General features: G+C 45.9%; 1 protein-coding gene across 2 annotated transcripts in view; it reads right to left on the minus strand.

Annotated features, from left to right (window-relative positions):
* pou2f2b (POU class 2 homeobox 2b) overlaps positions 1–24,277 on the minus strand; it is a 36,902-nt gene that overhangs the window by 12,412 nt on the left and 213 nt on the right. The window contains exon 1 of one of the 2 annotated variants that reach the window (XM_070911894.1): positions 909–963. The exons of the other annotated variant lie outside the window; for it this stretch is intronic. Within the exon in view, the coding sequence (XP_070767995.1) occupies positions 909–963 (55 nt within the window). Of the gene's footprint in view, positions 1–908; positions 964–24,277 lie in introns of those variants that run through there. 2 annotated transcript variants of the gene reach the window in all.

Raw genomic sequence — 24,277 nt, forward strand, 5'->3', positions numbered from 1 at the left:
CCTAAACTGACCACCAAAACAAGGCCGTAGGGCAAGAAGAGTCCCATTTTGTTCTGCTTTGTTTTCATACCAATTTTAAAATACTGAGAAAGACAATTATTTTAGGCATTTCCCCTTTTCGACTGTCTGTCTCTTTTTTTTTTCAAACAAGTATCTTTGTATCTGACTGCTTTAAAAATGTGTTTTGAATTAATTGACAGAAATTTAAATTGGAAAATGTGCAAAAGCAATGAAGTGAAACCCCCCCTACACCTCCAACACACACACACACACACACACACACACACACTCACAGAAACACTGGTTTCAAAGTTTCAAACCTTATCAGCAACATATCTATAAACTGAACACAAATGTAACTCTGCCGCAGTGCTAGACAATAAAAAGAAAAGGTGTTTTATGATGACAAATGAAAAAAAATCACAAATCAAATCAAATCAAAATCAAAAATACTGGCGAGACATGCAAGCTGCAACACTTTTGGTTTTTCATTACCAGTACGTTTCGAAACGCATATCAAAAAACTTTTAAAATGTTTTTTCCTAAATATTTTTTAAGCATTCAGCATTCAGTATGAACACACACTCAGGTGTCTGACCTTTCCCTCTGCCTGCGACAGGCGTCCATCCATCCATCCATCATCCCTCCATCCACATCTTTCTCTTCGTAACCACCTCTCTCTCTCTTTGATGTTCTCTAATTAGCTCAGCTTGTTAAACCCAGTGGCATTAATCAACAGCGTAGACACAGTTCTTTCTCTCTCTCTCTCTCTCTCACACACACACACACACACACACACACACACACACACACACACACACACACAGTGCCCTCTCCCTCACGCAAAGCTTAATTGGTCCTGGTAAATGAAGGCCAGCAGAGAGAGGGCTGCACAGACAGTCACTCACCTGGCAACCACATACTGGAGAAGTCCTTTGCTGCTATAGCTGCTGTCTTGGTCATATCTGTGTCTGTGTGAGAGAGTGTGTGCACGCTACGTAAAGAAAAACTCTCACTCTCCCCCTCTCTGTCTCTCTAACCAAAAAGGAGGAGTGAATTAAATCATATGGTTGAGAGAATCACTATCTCCCTCCCTCTCTTTCTCTCTCTCTCACACACGCACATGACAAGTCCACACCCCCAAGCCCCACCTCCTCCCCACATCCTGCAACATAACAGGAAGTAAGCCTCAAAAGAGCAGGAACTTGGCACAGAGGAGAGAAAAATACAGAAAAAAAGAAAGAGAGTAAGAAAGAAAGGGGGACACGCAAGAGGTTAGAGAGTGGGAGAGTGAGTGAGTGAGCGAGGAGATCGAAAAAGATAGACGAGGTGAAAAAGAGGGGGATGACGGGTGCCGATGGAAAGTGATGGCGCGGCTGGAAACAGCCACTCACACACACACGCTCACTCACGCAAGAGAAAAACAAGCTTGACATTCTGACCGAACAGCGTATGATACATTTGCGAGATATATATGACCCAGTGTGCCTTAAAAACGTATCCAAAGCTAAACTGATCAGAGTTTTTCCTCAACTCTAAGCTATTTAAACAAGCTCTCGTGGCCTGTTTTTCCTACCATGAGTCACGACCATCTCTCCTCGGTCATATCTGTGTGTATGTCTGACTGTGGGGTTGTCTAGCGAGCACACCGGTGGGTGTAAGGTGGTCTGTCGAGGGAGGTCAACACCAACAAGAGAAGATGTGAGACATCCTCAGCTAAGTTTACCAGCCACAGCTCCACTCTAACCCGAGCGGAAGGAAAAATTCAGTCACAACACTCACTGTGCCACTGACCACCCCACACTGTGGGCTGCACGCAGTGTTACACCACAGAAAGCCACACCATGGATCGGTACATGTGGCGGGTAGATGTGGCATGAAAGTGGAACATTGCAAATAAACTAGATATGAGTCTCTCTCAGTGCCGCCCACTGGGATGAACAGACTAAGAAGCTGCTAAATAAGTGAAAAGTAGGGGAATGATCTCGAGGAGGCAGAATTGCATGTTTCAGCAGAAATACTGCCTAGATTTTCAAATCTGAAAGTGTCGATGTGCTGCTCTGACAGTGGGCAGAGCCGACCACAAGGTGGCACTCTTGATTCTCTAATCCTGACCAACAAACGGGCTCCATCTACAGAAGAGGAGACGAGGCAGACCACTGATCACCCCCTCCCTCCCCTTCCTTCTCCCTTGGTCCGAGTTCACTAATTCAAAAGCTAACGGCAGCAGAGTTCCCAAGTTTAACCTTATAAATACTTTATGTGGTGATTTACAACAGCCCAATGTACTGCTGGATAGACGCTCACAGAGAAGTGCATACGGCACAGCACTTGAGGTGCCGTCAGTTATACATCTTTTTTAAATCTGTCCTCAAAAACACATTAAATACTGATGTTCTGACACATGTAAATACATATTTACCATGAAGACAATATCAATATAGAAATGTTGGTGAGATGGGTACAGAGCTTTCCTACAAACTCACAAATGCACAATATTTTCAGGTAAATGGCTGGATTTAGAGCTGAAATGATTCATCAGCCAACTGAAAATTAACCGGCAGCTATTTTAACAATTGATTAATCATTTCAGAAAAGTTTCAAGCTGAAATTCATAATGCCAAACTTCTCAAATGTGAGGATTTGCTGCTTTGTCATATATAATTGTAAACCGAATGTCTTTGGGTATTGGCATGATGATCGGATAAAACAAGGAATTTCAGGATGGCACCTTGGACTCTGACGGGGGATTTTCACGGTTTTATGACATTTTATAGACAATCGATTCATTGATTAATCTAGAAGATAATCAGATTAATCGATGAGGAAAATAATCATTAGTTATAGCCCTAGCAGGATTTGCTTCCCCAGTTCTTTCTTTTTTTGTGGCGTTAATCAAACAAACAACTAATATCGCACCCAACATCTGCAGGCTGGATACCAAACAGACTTGTTGAGACAAATTAAATTTCACCAATTCATTTGGCCATATTATTTTTGTGACAATGTTTTGGCTTTCATCAGTAAATGAACAAACAGATTTGTTTGTCTACCTGTAAGTAATCAGCGCAGAGTGTGTTTGGCCAGGCCCGTCCGAGGATAGTGACAGACTGCCCGTTGGGGAGGGGGCGTTTCTCCGGGTCAGAGGTCGTCTGGGCAGCCTGGCTTTGGCCGTGACCTTTGTTCAAACTAAGCCACATAACTATCTAGCCACATAACTACCGAAGTGTTTCTTTGTGCGTGTATGTCTGTGTGAGCATATTTGTTTGAGCAGCTCCAATAGGTGGCAAATTCAAGTGTGCTCTGTTTGTGTGTGTTGTACAGTTCATGGCCATGGGGGGCCTTCCTGCCCCAAGGAGGTCTGAGCCTTGGTTACCATGGAAACCCAGCCTCGCCACTTAGATGATATTGGGCCGATGGTAAATGGTCTCAATTGAAGTCGACATATTAACGCACACTGCATAACAAACTGTGATGTTATTAACTTGGAAAATAGAACAAATAAATATGAATGAGTATTATTTAGATGCTGCAGGAAATATGAGCTATGTTTAAGCAGAATGTGTTTTGGTCCCCACCAGAAGTTATGTTCGTAAGATAATAAACACACACCCACCACACATGTATACACGCACACAATGTGATAGTGGGACCCCAGGGAGGAGGATGGGGGGAGGCTGAGGCCTCTAGAGCGCCATCAATCACTCCAGTGTCACGGAGAGAGGGAGAGGCAGGGAGGGAAAATTGGGGGTTACTGAGAGAAAAAGAGGAGTAGTAAAGAGAAAAAAAGGGAAGGGAATGAAGGAGAAGGGACAGAGTGATGGTGAGAGATGGAGAGACAGGAATAAAAAGATTGGAGAAAGGATGTGAGGAAGGTGGGAGGAGACTGTGTGTATAATGGGTCATTGCAGGGACAATTCTGAGGTCTCCAAACCAGTTCAGTATCCCTCCACGGCTCGGCCCTCCTATATCTAGTGCAGCCTCAGGCCTGGAGCGCACACTGGCTCTAATTCATATAATCCATCATATTCCTCTTCTTATAGAGGGGACAGAGAGCGCGGCTCAGTGATGGACAAACGAAGTCCAATGCACAGTCCAACAGCAAGACTCTGTTCCACAAGGTGAGAGATTTAAAATCCAGTCTAGTGTATAGGTGTGTGTGTGTGTGTGTGCGTGTGTGTGTGCAGGTGTAGCCCCATGAGGAGTTGCAGGATTATAAACAGTAGGTCTAGCAGTGTGGAGACTACAGAGGTTGAGGTTTTGTATGAGAAGCAGCAGGGGCTAAAACACACTCACACTGTTGGCTACCATGGGACCTGCACCATCTCTCACACACACATACACGCCGCCTACACCTTTACAACACCTATTCCTCTCCTGTCCTAATACCTCTCAATCGCTCCCTTTCCTCTGGCCCCTCCATCCCTCTCTCACACCGTTCCCCTCCTCTCTGTATCATCTCGGCAGCCCATAGGGAGCCGGGCTTGTCTAGACAGACACCGTTCTCTCCCACGGCGCTACCAAGGTTGAAGCTCAAATCTTTTCCTTTGCTCCTCTCATCCCTTCTTCTTCTTCTTCTCTTCTTCTTCTCCTGGCACAAGAGCAGAGTGTCTACTGGGAAGGACTGGTGGCCTTCATCATCATCGCCGACTCGAGGAGCATTGAGGGCACTTCAGATCAAACTGTTCACTTACACTGACAAAGCAGGCTGTAGTGTAGAATTAACCTTCATATTCTCCCAATTAAAATACAAAAAGTGAGAAAAGTGAGTACTTTAGTTATGGCAACCACTGTCTTTTCACGCTCTTTCCGCCTAGCCCGTCCCCTCTTTTACCTCAGCCTGTTCTTCACCTGTTCTGCCTTTTTTCCTTCAAACCCTCTCATCATCATCCCACTTTTTTTTTTTTTTTGCAACCTTCCCCCTTTCCTCTCTCCAATTCAAACTTTCTCCTCTCCTCCTCTGCCTCTCTTTCTCTCTCAGACCTGCTGGTCAGCAGCAGCTGTGACATCACTGGCCACTGTTCTCTGCTCGGATTGGACACTCGGCCACGTTGCCAGGCAACAGCAGTGAAAGGTCTCAGTGCGAGCGTGTGTGCGGCGTGCGCGTGTATGTGTGTGTTTATGTCTGTTTATAGCTACGTGAGTGAAAGGTGTGTGAGCGATTTTCCTCGCCTTGCCCTTTATCTGTGCATGAAGAATGATCAGAACAGATCTACTTCTATGCTTTATCTCAGATCAAAGCATGTAGATGATTGGGCTGCCTCGCCACTCTCCTCCACCACAGAAGAAGAAGGATGTGTGTGCATTGCGTTAATGAAAAAGAAATATGGTACGAGTGTGCGTGCGTGTCAGTGTCTGCACTTGCGTCGAACCAAATAAATGTGTATGTTCTTGTCGAAGACGGGTATGTGTCTGTATGTTGTGTGTGTGTCTAAATGTGTGTGTGTGTGTGTGTGTGTGTGTGTGTGTGTGTGTGTGTATGTATGTATGTGTGTAAGCCCCCGGGAGCGGGTGGTTATTGTATCTGACACAGCGGCTCTTTCTCGCGCCTCATATTTCTGGGCCGATCGATTCCTCTGACTCCCGACAAGACAATAATCGCACCTCCCTCTCTCACTCCATCACTACCATTATTACTGACCTCCCCAGGGAACGAACAGGGTGGAGGGAGGGAGAGAGGGATGAGGAAGGAAGGAAGGAGGGAGGGAGGGTGAGGAATGAGAGGGGGGCATGGAGTTGACAAAATGAGCCTATGATGATGAAAAAGCAAAAAGGGACAATGCTGAAAATGAGACAGGAAGAGTTGGCCTGGAAAAGGGACATCAGCAGCGTGGAAAAGGAAAAGAGGGCGAGAGCGAGGAAGTTAAGATAAGGTGATGGAGGGATGAGGTCTGAGGGAGAAAAGAGAGCAGGAAAGATAGGGATGTGACATCTGTATGAGGTGATAGAGTGAGTGAAAGGAAGAATGAGAGAAAGCTAAAGCATAACAGGAAAAGACAGGAAGGAGAAAAAAATAAGGGCGAGCAATATAGATCACGGCGAGAAAAAGAAAGGAGGACACAAGTGAAGGAGTGCAGAGAGATGGAGGACCGAACGGAGGGACAATAACGGAGAGAATTAGTAGAGGAGAGATGAAGGATTCGCGCTATCTTCTTCTAATAAAGGAGAGAATGAGAGACAGGGACCGGGGGTGGGAGATGGGGGGGGGGGGGTTAGACTGAGGTGAAAGAGGGAGAGACAGAGAAATATATAGGAACACACACACACACACACATAGAGCGATGGCTGTAGCGCTGTGGAGGTCAGCGCTCAGAAATATTATTAAATTGACAAGAGTACAATAGTTGATTGGCAGGCTGACTCCTGCACTGCCATTCAGTGGAGAAGAATGGATACAAGCACTCACACACACACACACACACACACAAAATGCATGCACATCTGCAGTTTCACCGAACAATCAACACAGCATGTAGAGATGTAGAGATACATACACACACACACACACACACACACACACACACACACACACACTGTCTTTTGTCTGTTTTGTGCGTGCATGTGTGTGTCCGCTGTTGCCTGCGTGAGCCTGTCACTGCTGTGTCTCTACGCTTTGAATCCAGATTACAATTACAGTAATTGGCTCTCAATTCAAGGGATTGCTGTTTGACCCCCTCACCTCTCTCTCTCTCTCTCTCTCTCTCTCTCTCTCTCTCACACACTCCCTCACCAATCCCCACACATTTTCCCTCTTCCTCTACCTACCGTCCTCCTCCTCATCAATATTCCTCCACCTCCTCTCTACCTGTATCGCTACATCCATCGCGCCCCCCCCCCTCTCTTTTCTCTACCTTATCCCTACTCTCCCCCCTCCACACACACTCACACACTTTATCCCCAGATATGACTATCCTTCCTTCCTGTTTTCCATCCATCCTACTCCCCGGCTGTTTTACACACCACCATTTTTGCCACTTTTCCTCCCCCATCTCCCCCTTCCTACCTTTCTCTCCTATAGTTGGGGGAAACGGAGAATCTATTGTATACTTTATTCATGCTGTATTTATTATGGAGAGATAGTTGTACAGCTATACAGTCAGGGGGATATACTGTGCGTTTGGGGAAAGAGGTGAAAGATAGATAAAAAGAAGGAGGTAAGGAAAGGGGGTGATAGAGGTGGTGATGATGGTGTGTTGGGGTGGTGAAGAGAGCGAGGAGGAGGGGGGTTAGGAAATTGGTCTGGCTAGCGGAACAGCTTTTCACCTCTCTCTCTCTCTCTCTTTCTCTCTTTTTCTCTCTCTCCCTCTCTTTCTCTCTCCCTCTCTCTATTCTGCTTTGTATTCTGCAGAGATGACAGGGGGAAAGCTTTATTGCTCCGAGTTTGTATCGATCGGGGCCCCTCTAAGGGGGGTGGCCGGGGGACGCGCTGAGCAGGCCCTTTCTCAACGACCGCGGCTCCAACAACCCCCCCCATCCAACCTCAAGCCTCCCCTCCTCTCCTACTCACCCCCACCTCCTTCCAAACCCTTCTCTTGCTCGCTAGCTCGCTCTGAAATTCAAATTCAAGGCTCTTATTCTCAAAGGTTATGAGAGGGAGAGCACGAGAATGAGAGAGAGAGAGAGAGAGAGATTGAATGAAAGAGAGATGAGGCGTCTGGCTTCTTCCCCTGACTGAGGCCCTGAATGGAGCTGATATCTGATAAGCAGAGCCCATAAACACAAACAAGGGAAGAAATAGAGAAATAAAGGACAGCAAAAATAAAATGGATAAGAGGAATATATCAGCCCCTGTCCTCTTCTTTTCTTCCTCATCTTTCCATCTCCTCTCCCCTCTCACTAACTGTCCCCCGTCCTGTCCTCCTCCCTACTGTATCTCCATTTCTTTTCGAGGTGAGAATGATTTTGTTGACAGGTGAAGAATGAGCCGGGTCCGAGCATGCATAAACCTCTCTGCTTCTGTCCTCGTTAGAGGGACGCTCGGAGAGCTGGGATCCCTGAGAGACAGAAAGAGCCCACATGAATCACACTGAATACTCTATTTAACGATTTCAGTGACCGCAAAATTAAACACAAAATCACCTCTCACACTGGCTTGCAAAACAGAAATCTCAACAAAGCAGAGATAAAAAATCAGGGGGTTAAAATAACAAATCGCTGCACTTCAGGCTTCTCTTTTCACCGCCTGTGTTTGACAAGCATTAAATAAAAAGGGGGCAAGACCCAACGTCAAAGCCATGGCCAACTGACCAAACACTTGACTCATACGTGGAAGTGTCCATGTGCGCACACACACACACACACACACACACACACACACACACACACACACACAGACAGCCTATTTATCCGTTAATGGCATGCACAGCGCTGCAGTGAGGCTGGGGAGAAGAACAGATTGTCCATCAGGGGGTTACAGGGTTCAAGTCCATGACCAGAGGGTTAGAGGAAGGTTAGGGGGTTGTAGGTTCAACTCCCAGGGGGCGAGGAGGATCCCTGCTGTCTCCCGTCCGACCCCAACCCACCCCCCGAAAAAACCTCCTCCAGGACAATATCAACCCCCTGCTTTACCTCCCTCCACCCTTCTTTTCTCTTCTCCATCCCGCTGCTGGCCCTTTTAAGCCCTGCTTAGCCTGATCACACACGTGTAAACCTGAGCCTAGCCTCCAGACTCTCTCTATTTGTCTCAGATGTGCACATGCATGCGCACACGCTGGCCTGCATAAACAAATACACACACATTCACATGCAATCACACAGATAACTCGCCGATGCAGAAACATATTCATGAGACTCCAATACATTCTTACAATTCAAATACAAATGATTTCCTCTTGCTATCTTCTGTTTTCCCATATTACAGCAAATCATTCTATTTTTGACCTACATCGTGATTGAAACGGTTTCTTCCCTTTTCCGACTCCATCTCGCTCACTCCTCTTGTGGTAAAGACCAAACAGAAACACGGCATTGCCTCAGCTATCAGTTGCAACAGATGGGAGTGGATATGAGATATTTGTGTAAACATTGGATACATATACTGTATATATATTGTCATTGATATTGCTTGTGTGGTTTACGTGCAGCACCAGATTGAGTTCAGTGATAGAGTATACATCAGAGACTACTGCTGGATGATACACGTCTGATTCATAGAAGAATACACACAGGCGTGCACACACACACACACACACACACACACACACAGAGTACAATAACCTGCAGGGCTATAACCTGCCTTGTTGGCTGGATGGGTGGATGCATTATTAAACACGCAGGATTTCATATGTAGAAACAGAATATGAATGCTGCACTGGGTCCAACTGTGTACATTCCCTTGTTCGCTCCAGTCTTCACTCTTTTACACTTTTCTTGAAACTCTAAAATGTATTTCACCGAATGTTTACTTAATATGTTAGTAACATTATTTACTTAATATTGTCATTCGGTTTCTCCATATTGTAATTCTAATACTGCTACCTTTGTTTCCTTTGTATACACAACGCTTATTGCACGTCTGTCCATCCTGGAAGAGGGATCCCTCCTCTGTTGCTCTTCATGATGTTTCACCTTTTTTTCTATTAAAGATTTGTTTTGTGGAGGTTTTCTTCAGCCGAATCGAGGTCCTAAAGAAAGAGAGTGCCGATTTTAAAGTCCTCTGAGACAAATTTCTGATTTTGGGCTATATAAATAAAATTGACTTGACTTGACTTGTGCTGCTTTATCAAAGGCTCTAATCCTTTTGACTTGTCAATAATTCAAACTGTAGTGAGAGCAGCTTTTGGTGGGGCCGTGTTTTCATCAAAATCAGATAAAATCTGAATGTAAAAGAAATGGATCAATTAAAATATGGATTGGGGCCTTCCACTGGTCAAGGATGTCTGCCTTGACGTCACAAATGTGAATGATGAGAGATCATATTTTGGATGTGATGGTGAATGTATAACGTCATCCGCGTGACGATCGCGGTTCCCAGTCATCACATAAAGCCACCGTAACCAGGCGAAAGCCAATGGATCCCACTGATTAACCAAAAGGCCTGCACACGAGGAGCGGTCGAACGGCAACTAAGCCACAACACCAGTGCTGTGTGTGTTTACATCTGTAGGGCGGGCGGGCCGGGCCCTGACTCTCACGGTAATCGATGAACGAGGGAGGAAAGGGAGGTAGCGGGCGAGGCAGGGATGTGTGTGGGGGAGGGCGGGTGGGGAAAAAAATCGGTAAAGAAAGCAGGTTATCTCCCGTCATTAAGGGAGGGGGAATCCCCGTCTGGGGGGGAGGGGTGGGTGAGGAGGGGTGAGGGAAGACTGGGGTTCATTGATAAAAAGGGAGGGAGAGGAGAGAAGGGGAGACTATGTTTGGCATCGAGAGAGAGCAGACAATTATCTGTATTGATTAGAGCGGCCCAGTACTGTGAAGACTGAGAAAACTATGACTGGATCAATAGAGAGAGAGAGGGAGGGGGAGAGAGAGAGAGAGGGAGAGGGAGAGGGAGAGGGAGAGAGAGAGAGGGAGAGGGAGGGGGAGAGGGAGAGGGAGAGAGAGAGAGAGTGAGAGAGAGAGAGAGAGGATGGACAGACCAATAGAGAGAAACAAACGACTGAGATAAAAGATATATATAATGACAAACATAAAGAGATAGAAACATAGTTTATGGTGCAAAGCGAAGTCAAAGACACAAGGTGGCGTGAACGGTAAGAGGGGAGTTGGGAGGAGGGGGGGGGGCAGGGAGAGTCAATGAAAGCACAAGGAGATACATTACATTGTTGATGTCATTACTCTTTATCATTGATTTGTCAGCACAACCACAGAGTTCATTCAACAAGCCCACCAGAGCCCTCCCATCACCACAGCACACAGCTAAACAGAGACAGAGGGAGAGAGACTGAAAAAGACATCAACTAAACACACACTGAGTGACCACAAGCTGACCACTGAGACTGGTGGACACAGGCAAACCTGGCAACCCAGAGAAAACTGACTAGAAAGAAAATGTTAGAGACCATGGAGATGTATTAATAGAATAGATACCATGTCCTAGCTGGTGCACCATTTATTACAAAGTAGGTGTCTCACAGGGTACATATGCTGAAAAAGGTTTTCAGGCCTCCTTGTGCATTAGAGTCCTTTAAGAGCATGCATGTTCAAGACTTGAGTTGGCTGAGTTGGCTGACTTCCTGTTGGCTCTCCTGCACACATGAAAATATTGAGTTATGTATATATATCCAATTGTGAAAGAGAAAAAGTGTTTCGGGTCCAGTTTGTGTCATGTGACCTAGCGTGACCACTACGCTGACATAGTCCCGTGCTGTTCCTGATGGCTTAATAAAGACAGTTCAGACTTCCTGCTATGCTGTTTCCTGTATACAGACATAAGACCTAAATTCTTTACCAAAATAAAACTTCAAGGGTTTCCAAAATAGCAAAATTTCAGATTTTATAGTGCCGTATTATGTAGTGTGTTATGTGTGTTTTACTGTAGTAATGTGCAAACCATTTTCTTTTTCATTATACTTACATTGTGATTTATTATATATTTCATACAATGTAAACCTTGTACAACATGCTTTGGTAATACTGCATTTTATTATGGCCATGCCAATGAAGCTAATTTGAATTTGAGAGAGAGGGAGAGGTGAAGAGAGAAAGGATTAGAGAAGAGAGAGGGGGAGAGTGTGTGTTGGAGCTTTGAAAAATATCAGGAGGGAGGCGGTGTTCAGGTAGGGGGCCTTGCTGTGGGGCCTCTTTTTGTCTGGGATAAAAACCAAAATGGTGGAATAGGGGTGGAACAAAAGGCACACGGGGGGAAACAGGAGAGTGACAACCTGTGCTGAGTAAAAACATCCTGCTGGCATACACACATGCACGCGCATTAATCCCTAATCAGACTCCATTGAGTGTGTGTGCAAGTACCCCCTCGCTACACTTCCGGTAGCAACTTGCATTTCATGGAATCCTTGGCCCCATTACTGCGGCAACCCAGACCCACACCACAAACACACACATGCATGAACACACACACACCAACATGGGGGACCGCATCTGTCATTCCTTAATTTATTGGACATTACAAGATGATAGAATTCAGCCTCCTACTCTCCTGATATCTTTTGACACTGAAGAGCAATGCATTGTCAGAAAAGGTTTATACAAAAGCAAACAAATAGATGAAAAAATATAAACTCTGAATGGGAGAGCCGGGCTGGATATTGAGGAAACCTTTGGTAAGGGCAGAAAATGTCAGGTTTGACAAATGACCTTTTAAACATGGAGCAGATGTAGAGAGTCATGTACACTGTGGACAGAGGGCAGCTCAACTGTCTGTCTCTTAACAGCTAGTGAAAAGATAAGCGTCACTGCTCCATACTGTTAAAATAAAACACATTACTACACGTTTAAATCAAAATCTGGCGATTCCTACATCAAAAGTGAATTTTATTCTAGCGGGAAAAAGGTGGAAACACAGTTTCAGATGCAAAAGCATGTGAGATGGGGTGAAACCGATGAAAAGAAGTAGTAGGGTATAAAAAAGGACAGCAAAAGGAAAGCAGTAAGGAAAGAAACATGTGACAAAGACAGAGAGCAAGGGAGAACAGGACATGAATTACAGGTGTAGAGTTATGCATGCATGACATCACTGGACCCCTCCTCCAGCCCTTGGGAATGGGCACCTTGGAAACGGTCGCTAAGGGAACTGAGTGAGAGAGAAAGCGAGGGAGAGAGAGAGAGAGAGAGAGAGAGAGAGAGAGAGAGAGAGAGGTGGACAAGATGGTTGAAAAAAAATCAAGAGGTACAAGACAGATAGCTAATGAAACACTGAATTGATCCTCAGTAAGAATGTTTGGGGGGAAAAAAGAAAAGTCATGTGGTCGGGGAAAAATGTTCATTCCCTAACAAACCAGCGTTTACCTTCCTCATGTCCCATTCAGCAAACGGGCCACCTCTGCTCATAAAGGGTGAAAAAGCAAGCTCCATCACAGCTAAAGCCTGCATTGTCCTCCTCCCCCATATACTGTGACCTCTCATCCACTCCAGTCATTTAGAGAAGGGAGATTTAGTGCAGCACCGATGCAGCGTGATGGTAAAAACCGGCACATGACAGAGAGGCAGAGATAGCCTCGGGTCTCTGGTTTTTAACACATGGCGAACTATTGATGGAAAAACATGTTGATGGACAAAGAGAAGCTGGTATAGTGGAATGTTGGCTGTTAATGTATATGGGTGCTTGGAGGTCATTTTGACCAAAAAGCTAGAAAGCTCGGTAAGTGGATTGAGAAATTGAAGTTAGCACACAACACCCACTTTGGTCTTTTGAGGTGTCGGAGTAATGAACACACACGCCGAAGCCCACAGGAAAGAACCGCCCTGCCATTCTGACCTCGGCAAACTCTCTTCATCCCTGCAGACGATGCAGTGTCCACACACACACACACACACACACACACACACACACACACACACACACACACACACACACACACACACAGCAGCTGAATGGATGCACTTTGCTTGCCTCTGTCCTCTCCTTTGACCAATAAACAAGTGATTCCCAGCTCCCAACTTAAACACCTGATCAACATTTCTGCATACTATCACCACATCAAATAAAATAAAAAAATATATATATATTTTGCATCACCAAAGTGCTGCAGAGTTTATGCACATAACAAACACCTTCATTCTGCATGCAGCATATTCGCAAAGCAGTATCATATACATATCAAAGGCCTAGATTTGGCATGCAATATAGATTTGGTATGTATGCATAATATGTGATCAATATCGGTTGCTGAATAAAACATGCTGCTGGCTTTTGACAGGCCGATTTGAAATGGAGATGCTATGCGAATACAAAGGGCTTCACGAGATTGGCCCTGAACCCTACACATACCAGCAGTTCACATTTAGACGCTCTCACCTGCACTCTCCATAATGCATGAGCTGCCTGAATATATATCACCCCCTGCACAGCTCACTCACACATACACACACACACACACACACACACACACACACACACACACACACGACAACGCAGGAACACACCAGTGTGTGCACAATGACAGGGGTTTATACACGCAAGATAGCCATGCACATCTACATGCTGGCACATATGCACACACACACACACACACACACACACACACACACTCATGCAGTCCACCATAGCTGAACACAAAACAACCCAATGACACAGACTCCATTGTGAGAATCTGACACTATACACGTAGAAAAGAAAAGAAATACAACAAGAAAAAGACAGCACATTTTGTCTCTGGAAAAAAAAGAGGCAAAAACTAAACTTTTCTGTAATTTAGAAGTAGCGTTTGGCCACCTTAAATGATCTATTTTCTATTTACTGACAGAATTTTGCCAGCAAAAAAAAACAACACAACATTTTTAAAAGCTTTGATTGCTATGAAACATGTAGGGGCCACATCCAGTAAAAAAAACAGATAAAAACACTGTTTTCCTCTTTGATCAAGTGGTGTGAGACACACAGGCAGTGCTTAATCAAAACACTGGTAAGCCATCCTGAACTTCTAGGCTTTCAGCAGCAGGAAACAGGGTCAGGGTTGCTGAACAACTCAGTGTGAACTGGTCTGTGGTTTGTGTGTGTGTGTTTACGTGTGACGGCCTGTGTGTACATGTGCATGGGTCTGCTGTTTGTTTGTGAGAGGCCATGTCAGTGGTGTTTGTGGGCTGCCAATTAACACACACACACACACACACACAGAGTTTCTGAAAGGTGGAGTCAGCTGAAGCGAGGAATGAGGAATGGAAAGTTGGAAAAGTAAAGACAGTTGAACAGTTGATATAGCAGCAGGGAACATTACAGCCGGGCAGATTATGATGATGATACATTCTGATAGCCAATAGTAAATATGCATTTACAGGGTAGTAAGTCTGTTTTAGAAGACAACTGAATTTACTTAGTGCTTCTATCTCTCTCTGTCTCTCTGCTCCTGCTGGTCTTTAACCTTGGCCTCTGGTGCTTCTGCCTATCGCAATAAAGTCACCCCTCCTCCTCTTTACCTCTCCCTCCCTCCCTCCCTCTCTCTTTTCTTGCAGCTCCTCTTCCTCCTCCTCCTCCTCTCTGTCTCTCTCTGTCCCCCCGGCACCACTGTTGTCCACTGTTCCACTCATTCATAGTAAACACTATTGATTTTCAGCAGGGAAAATAAAAAAAAAGGCCATGAATTTTAATGCCCCTATCTGTCCCCTTCTCCATCTCTTCCTATCCCCCCCTGCCTCTCCCTTCCCTTCACCCCTCCCTCCACCTCCACCTCCACCCCTTCTTTCCTGAGGGGAGGATAAAGAGATGGGGATCGTGTATGTGTGTGTGTGCCGTATGTGTGAGTGTAAGGTGGTGGTATATGGGGAGGGGGGGTTGCATTTCTCATTTCCCAGCTGTGCCTCTCTCACACAACTGCCCCCCCCCCCCTCCCCACCTCTCCTTCTCTCTTCCTCCGTCCTTCTCCTCGTCCCCCTGTCGCTCCCCTCTCCTTCTTCACACTGGCTTCAACTCTGGGGAGTGGAAGCAAACGAAGCTCACACACACACACACACTGTCACACACACAGATAGGGGCTGTTCCATCCTGCTGGCACTTAAACAATCACATGCACATGCACCACAAGTGATACAACCGCCCCTCGGTCAAGGCCACGCACAGGCAAGACAAACATATACATATAAACGCCCTGATTTACACACACATAAACGCAGACACGGGCACTATGAGTGACACCAGCCATTCACCATCACCACATTTCAGCGGCGGTGGAGTCAAGTATTTAAATTTCCTTCCATCTCCCTCTCTTCCCTTTTCTTTCCAGTGACTTCCTGCTCTATCTTCGCTCCTCTGTCTCATTGCATTCATCCACCTTCGAACACCCCTCCAACCCCCTCCCTCTTCTCTCTTTTCTCTACCTCCCTTGCCAGGCCTCTCTCTCTTCTACTCTGTGTATTGATTTTGCTATAAGCGGTGTCCCGTTTGCGACAGGTTAGCGCAGACAGACAAAGGCAGACTTCATCAACCAGCGTTAAACACAGGAGCCACGTCCTCAATAATCACTCCATCACACAAAAGACGACGAGAGAGAGAGAGAGAGAGAGAGAGAGAGAGAGAGAGAGAGAGAGAGAGAGAGTGGAGAGGAGCATGTAGAGAGTATTGATGAATAGCGAGGAGAACAACAGAAGGGAAAAATGGGTGTTGTAGTATTTTCAAGGTTGTTTTTTTGTTTCTTGTAGGAAACACAGGGAAATATTCCACCGCCTGGATTAGACACTGGGAGACTCATGCATACACACATGAACAAACTTGTCTTATGTCTTAAAATTTGTGATTCTGTTCCCGTCCTCTTTGTTGCATTTGTCCCTTTCTCTGATAAGCACTCTCACACAAGCCTATTTTATTATTAAAACTTGGCACATGAGATACTTCATGTTCAGTGCAACACCGGCTCCAATTAGTGTCTTATTAAATGTTTGGTTACTTCCAAAGGAGAGATTTCTTCTACTAACCTCATTATAACAGAGAGTGTATGTGGACTTTGCTGGTCTCTTTAAAAGTCGGAAGGTATGTTTGTGTGTGTGTGTGTGTGTGTGTGTGTGTGTGTGTGTGTGTGTGTGTATGTGTGTGCATGTGCACGCATGTGTGTGTACACAGACAGTTTTCATCTCCACTTAATCTCCCGCTCCTAATTCAGAGTGTACATTGAGCCGCCTAATAGGATGTGACTGGAGCGCCTGCTGCAACGCTAGCTAGCTAGCCGCTAATGAGAGGGCCGCCACAGCCGGAGAATCAAAGCGCTTCATCAGCACTCCTAATTACTGTAAACCTCGTTAGCTGGCTGGAGAGCTAACATCTGCTCTCGCTAACAAAGTAGATCCAAATATAACACGGCCTAGTGTGCCCGATTGAGAATCAAAGACTGTGCTGCTACCACACCCAGTGATTTCATTGTTCCAGCCTGTGCTGCAATTGTAATGAGAGCAGAGGAGGTTTGTTGCTATTCGGGCTGAAATAAAAAGCAGAGGAAAAGATACAAGTCCAAGTTCAAAACTATTTACATTGAAACGACAATCAATGGACATTTTTCCTATAAACTGTGGGTACAGAGAAAGTCTGTAAGAAAGCTTGCCTGTGATGTTCTATGGTACACTGAGGTCTGAGGGTGCTAATGTTGCCCATCTATGAAGCAGCAGGTGTGTGGACAGCAGGTTTCCATGTCCTCTGTCTGTTTGCCCGCTCACCCCCTCTCTATCTCTGATCAAAGCACTTCCTTTCAAACCCCCCACCCCCCACCACCACCACCTTCTGCTGCTCCTCTCTTCCTCCTCCACCTCCCCTGGCCTCCACCTTCTCCCCCCATCATAATTTGACTGATGATTACACTTGTCACTCAAGGCAGCATGTGGCCAATTAGGAAGAGGGGTGATGGGGAGGGGAGGGGCGAGCAGGTTGCGAAGAAGGGGGTGGGCGGCAGGAAATTTGAGTTACAACTTTTCATCACTTATTCCACTCAGGTATCCTTTTTAGCTCTTAGCTGTGGGAGAAACAAATATTCGTTTCGGTTCAATTTTCCTTAAGAGACTCAAGAAACACCCAAGAGCCGCTCTTTCTTCCCCTCTTTCCGATGCTCCGGCCTTGTCTCACACTCTCTTGGCCACTTCAGTATCTCTCCATGTTCCAGGGTAATCACAGACTCATTTAAAGTCACTTTTGTACACTACCTCTGACTGGTGGTTAAGAGTGCGACCGCAGACTAGGCTTTTATGGGCCTTAATGTGTCCTACAGGCACTTTGGCAACCAGGCTGCTGCTGCCGAAGATGCAGACAGAGAGAGAGAGAATGAGAGAGAGGAAGACGATGAGGGAGAGAGGGGACGGGACATACGAGGCCAACAGCCATGGCGACTTAACCAGGCTGAAAAAAGGGGGAACGAAAGAGGATGAAAGAGGAGGGAGGGAGAGGGACTTGCACAACAAAATGGAAAGAACATGGGAGCGTCAAAAGAAAGGGGAGAGAGGGGTCACTTAGTCACTCCTTCGGCACCCCCCGCTCTGTGTCTCCTTCCTCGTCCCCTTTACAAGCAGACAAAGGGACAGAGGGGTGCAGCCCTTGTACAGAAGAAGGAGGGGTTTACGCCTCCCTCTATCATCCCCCTTTCTCTTTGCCCCCTAATATTTACAGACAACCACTGAATATTGTTGGTATGGATAGATGCAGGTGAAAGGGAGGCCAGATGTAATAATTAGCAACACACTGGAATTGTAAAATGTTAATTTAGGGTTAATTAGGAAATAAATCTGTTGGAATATATATTGTTTTAGCTTTGAAATCAATCATATGTCATTTGTTGTTAACTCTGGAGTATTTTTAACATCCTGGCACTTGCTTTCACAAGCAATGAGAAAAAGAGTGGGACTATGCACTTATAAAAGAAAGGCAGAGTAAGAGAGACTGCACAAGGGAATGAGAGGTAGAAGAGGTGGTGGAGTACAACAGATTAATTTCAGAACAGAGCGCTCCTGCCGAGAGAAGGAAGGAGAGCAGGAAGGATAGAGGGGATAAAGAAAGGGGGAAATGCCGAGAAGAGAAAGAGAGGAGGGAGATTAAACATGCATTCAACTCTCTCTAAGGGCTGAGCTGCTTTTGGAGAGTCTCCGTTGTGCATTTGTGTGTGTGTGAGCTGTGTGCGTGCTCACTCTGGAGGGTGCATTTGCGATGATGTGACATTGCTTATAGCAGACATGTTCGCTGCCTTCGCCTCAAAACCTGATCTGTAAGCACTCTCATCCACCCTCACTCTGAAGGACAGCAGTGGAACCCCAAAGGTTAATAGGACCCCTTCATTACCATAAATCTTATCAGCTAAATGAAATGGAGAGAAGGACCCCTGATTTAGTCGTCCGCTCTGCCGGGCTAAGGGGAGACACCCAATCAAACCTCTAGGTTTTATTGGTCTTTTTTATTATCTAAATGTACTGGCACATGAGCGGGGTGGCAGAGGTGACAGCCTGCGGCAATCAACAACAAAAAAAGACAGTGGCTGGCGAAAACACATTGTTGGCCTGTTTACGAGACCACAGTCATCTCAGCAAATAGACGGTCCAGACGTTGTATGTTTTGCTACGAAGAAATGCATGAAGCTTTGGTCCCTCTGACCAGGGGAATGTAGGGAGTTTGCTGCTGAGCCTTTACACTGATGTTTGAATAAATCACGCGATCTTGGGTGAAAAATAGCACTAAAATCAGCTAATCAAGTGTTCAATATGGTCAGCGGGAGTTCAAGTCTGATGTGGGTGATTGGCGGCATGTGGCGAAACCCACTCCAACCCTGATCACAGCCAGGCCACCACTGACCGAGTGTCCACACGCACACTCAGAGTACAACAGGATGTCTCCCATGTAGAGGTCAAGTATGCTTGAGTTCTCAGTATGTACATCATCTGTATGTTACTGAAAGAAAGAGAGAGAGAGAGGCGCAGAGAAACACAGAAAGAGGTATAAATCAATACCCCGAATGGAGTCAGGTGGTTTGTATGTGTTTATTCCTGCTGATGTGTTGATTAACTACCCGCCCGCACACACACCAACACATGCACACACACTCCATCTATCCCTCTCTGTGTGTGTTCTCCAGGTGATAGGTCTGATTAAGTGGCCTGCACAGCCGGCCTCTGATTAGGACTAATGCTGGGCTGTATTTCACTGGACACAGCGACCAAGTGCACAAAATTATTCCTCCGAGTGTGAGTCCGTGCATGTGTGTGCACCAATCCAATGATATAGTGTGTGGCGAACACATTCAAGAATAATGGATGGCCTATAAATGCTATTCATCAAGCTCTTTAGATGAATATGTTTGCATGATTGTATTGCCGTGTCCTTCTGCGTATGTTCAAAGTGGTTTTGTTGAAGTATGCATATTTAAAGCATATGTGTGTAGAGGTCATTGTTTGTTGAGAAAGTGTGTGTTTGAGTGTGCTTATATGTGTGTGTGTGGTGATGGTTATTAATACGCTAATGGCTGATGAGAATGTACTGAATATATGTGTGTGTGTGTGTGTCCTGGTCTGTCCTGTTCCCCGAGAGACACTCAATACCACTCACTGTTGCTAATGAGCTGTGGGACCTCATCAGCATTAATACTACATTAGTCTCAGCCAACACACACACACACACACACACACACACACACACATTTATATATATAAATAGAGCCTACTGGAGCATATGCACACCTGTGCAAATCCATAAAAAAGGTAAACAGTTAATAGGATTAAAAGGAATTTTCAAACCAAATAACACAGTGTTATCATCACACACGTAGAGACTGGATTTGTTTGGATTAATCCAAAACCATGTAATAGGTTTAATTCCCATATGCTATGTATCAATTTGAAGAGAATATTGTCACTCTAAGTACATTACTACCAGAGCAGGTGATTACATGCTCACAAATGAGGCTATATTGTCATAAACAAGCCTTTTCTATTGCCAGATGATTTTATTAATATCCTATGATTACTTTTAACAATTTTCTTGGAGCTGATTTCCAAATGCTGTCAGTTAAACATCACTGCTGCGGCTCCTTTGGGCCTCGTCACGTTGTCAAACTGGGTCGGGGGCATCTACGTGAGCCTAATATACGTAAATAGCCAGACCCATTAGCTCCTGAAGCATTCTGCCATCAGCCTGCTGCATTCAGAACCCTGTGGCTGGCTCATATACTGCAATCTAATTCTACTACCACAGGGAGAGGAGCAGGGGGAGAGAGAATTGTATTGTGACAGAGAGCAGGAGGGAGTGGGAGGGAAAGGGAAAAGAAGAGGAGAGAGAGGGCTACAGAGAAGGAGAGAGGTAGCTTAATGCAATAAAGCATGTAGTATTGACATCTTTCTCGTGTCTATTGATTCCCCATTATGTTGCTAACAAACCCAGGTTGACATTTTGTCATTTGCAATCATGTTAACACTGCGACTTGCACGCTCCCCTCCACAAACCGATCTATACCTACACACACTAGTTTGCACGTGTGCTCAAGCTTGTGCACACACACATACACACACACACACACACACAAACACACTCTCTCTTTCTGCAAATGGGTAAGCACATGCATAGTGTCACATCACGTAGCCATCGAAGACATGTGCCAGCGCCCAACATGCATGAAGAAATGTTTTGAAAGTAGCCAGGAAGCACAGACTCAGAACTTGGCGATTAATGGATTAAGATGCTGCTTGAAATAAAAACATCAGCTTGGCCCCACGTGGCCAGGAAAAGTTATGAGGAATACAAATATTAATGTATAATAATTGTATGGTTAATGTTACTCTGTCTTAAATTCAAAGACAGAAATAAAGCAAGTCTAAAATCTGAGGTGTGTGTGTGTGTGTGTGTCTGTGTGTGTGTGTAAGAGTTAAATGGTATATTGTAGGAGATGGTGGTTAATGGTGTGTGACAGAAGGTGCATAGCTGAAATGAACTGAATCTAGGTGTTTGTGTAAGTGTGTGTGTGTGTGTGTGTGTGTGTGTGTGTGTGTGAGAGAGAGAGAGAGAGAAGCAGTCTCCAGTCTCCTTGATGTCCCATCATATCATATCATATCAAGCCCTGCGCAGTGTGGGAAACCTGTGGTTTCTCCTCTATGTCCCATTAAACTTTCATACACCAGTTAATGCTGATGGCTTCACAAACCACTTTACTACACATACACACACGTACACACAAATAGTTCACATAGCAGTGGCCCTGACCTGTACCTTCACAGACACAATGCCATTAAAAATAGAACAAAACCTGGATCAGTTGGAGCAGCTCGCTATCCAGGTGGAAAACGGTCTAACATGCTTGTTTTATGCTATATGATGGTAAGTCTGTTTCATGACAATGTGTATATGTCTGTGTGGGTGTGTGTGAGAGCCCCCCACAGGGGTTGTGCATGAGTGCTCGAGGCCTGTTGTAACATGAAAGAGAATGAAAACACAGGAGGCAGAGAAGGGTCAGGTGGGGCTGAAGCAAACACTCCTGCTATGACCTCTGACCCCGCACAAAGCTCCAACTCAAAGGAGTCAAGGAGCTGCTACCAGCAAAAGAGACAAGTTAACTGAGAGCTTGAGTCAAGAGCCCTACAACTCCCCAGAAAACCAGAGTGTGTGTGTGAGGGGTATTCAAATGTTCTGTGTGAACTACCAGTGGAGATTGGGAAAGCACAGATTAGAGCTCAAGGGCCTGAACAACAAGTTAGTGAAGAGACCTCTGTGGTGTGTCCACTCTATCTTGGTATTTCTGAGTAAAAGCGTTCATGTGATGCCGTCCTTTGCTGCTTGCCAATGCACAATTCTTGAAGAAACAACAACAGTTTCAGTCCGGAGATGTTGAACTGACCCTGCACCCTTTTAGCGACAAACCCTCTGAGTTTGAAAAGGACAGCACCTTGTGCTGTGTTATCAAAGTGGAATAAAATCAGCATAGCATTGTGAATCACTGTTATCCCACCATCTAAGGAATCCAGCAGCCTGTGTACACATCCCATCAGTTTGCCTGCTTATTCAGATGCTGGCCCTGGCCCGGGACACTGCAACATAATGGCTCATCCGTGGTTTACTCTCACCTCTCAAGCTCAAACTGGGTTTTCCTCTCCTTCCTCGTTTTTCACTCTGTCATCCACTCTTACTTTCACCCACTTCCCTCTCTCTCCCACTCTCTTTCCACCTTTTTTTTTTATCTCATTCTGACATTCGCCATTTTTCAACGTGCTGAGCGCGAAAACTCCTCCTCCCCGGTCCCCGCTCCTTCCCCTCATCCTCCCTCCAACCCCTCTCCCCTCTCTACTGTGTGTATATCTCCAGAGATATGGGGGGTAACAGGTCCCTCTCATCCCTCTACAATCTTTTTCTCTCCCCTTTCTATCACCTATCCCTTCACCGTCACATGCCGTGCACTGTTGACTGAGTATGAGGAGTAAGGGTGAAGCCTGGCACCTCTGAAATCAAATGGGCTTGAACTGATCTGGAAATGAGAGGGGAGCTGTGCACTAAAGGGGGGTGGGGGGTGCCTGGCCCTTTAAGAGCCCATCCACCGGCTAAGGTGCACACCAGCCACATTTACGCACCATTACGCCCTGATACGCTAGTTGCTGTATGCATATCCATTAGTGAATAACTTCAATACTGAAATACGAAGGAAATAAAAGCCCACTGGCCTCATATGATATTTTCCCTCTCTTCCCTACACTCTGCAGTCCTTCAGTGTGCTCACACATGACAGAAAACACGTTAGAGCCAGCGCATCGTTCCCTCTCCAAAGATGTAGTGGGGGCAAAGGACTGAGCAGCTGTTGCATGTCTGAGAAACAGTCTTGACTGAGCAGGAGCTCTCTCACAACGACAGTCAGTGACACACTGAAGCCAGCCTGGCTGCTCCCACCATGCGTCCTTTTATTCCGCTTCAGCGCAGATGAAACGCAGACGGCGCCCCAACCCCAGCCGGCACCCTCCCCCTCCCTGACTCCACACTCCCTCTGCTCCTCCGCTTTCAACCGTGCAGCAGCCGAGCAGCAATGGGACACAGAGATGTAGACACTGGAAGTCTATTTCCAGCGGTGTTTACAAAGATGCGAGCCTTGTCCCCCAACCAGCATGCAAGTCAAAGCAAAAGCAGTGCCCACGGCGGATCAGAGCTGTTCGGCAAGCTCAAAGCCGAGTCACTAACAAATGATCTACATGAATAAAGCACAATCGCAAAACATCATGAAATAAAAGGAGAGAATAACGGTGTTTTCTCTCTCTCCTCTTGTACGTTCGTACTCCTCCGTGCACCTACTCTCTCCTTCTATCTCCCCCTCTCCCTGCTTCCACCGGCCCAGGAATCGATCTCCGCAGGATCGATAAGTTGGCATGAATATTCCCTGCCTGCCGAGAGTCTAGTTGGGGAGAGACGGAGGCTGAGGCTCAGGCGCAGGCAGTGGAGGAGAGGGGAAGGATGGGTACGGAGACAGGAGAGAAAAATGCACGGAGAAAGGAACATAGGTGGCATGGAAATTAACCAACACACGGGTGGAACAGTGGCGCATCGTTCCACAGAATGGACAGCAAAAACGGACACTTTACGCATTTCATTTTCAACCATTCTGGACACTCCAGCGCGCTCAGGAAAGCGTCTTTCATTTGAACAACCGCCACGCAAGTGTAAAAGGACTCTGCTTAAGCCTCCGAAAGGAGCCGGAGGAGTGTGTGTGCTGTGTGTAAGTGGGTGTGTGCGCCGACA

Source organism: Enoplosus armatus, chromosome 9 (genome assembly GCF_043641665.1).
Source record: "Enoplosus armatus isolate fEnoArm2 chromosome 9, fEnoArm2.hap1, whole genome shotgun sequence".
Lineage (NCBI taxonomy): Eukaryota > Metazoa > Chordata > Actinopteri > Centrarchiformes > Enoplosidae > Enoplosus > Enoplosus armatus.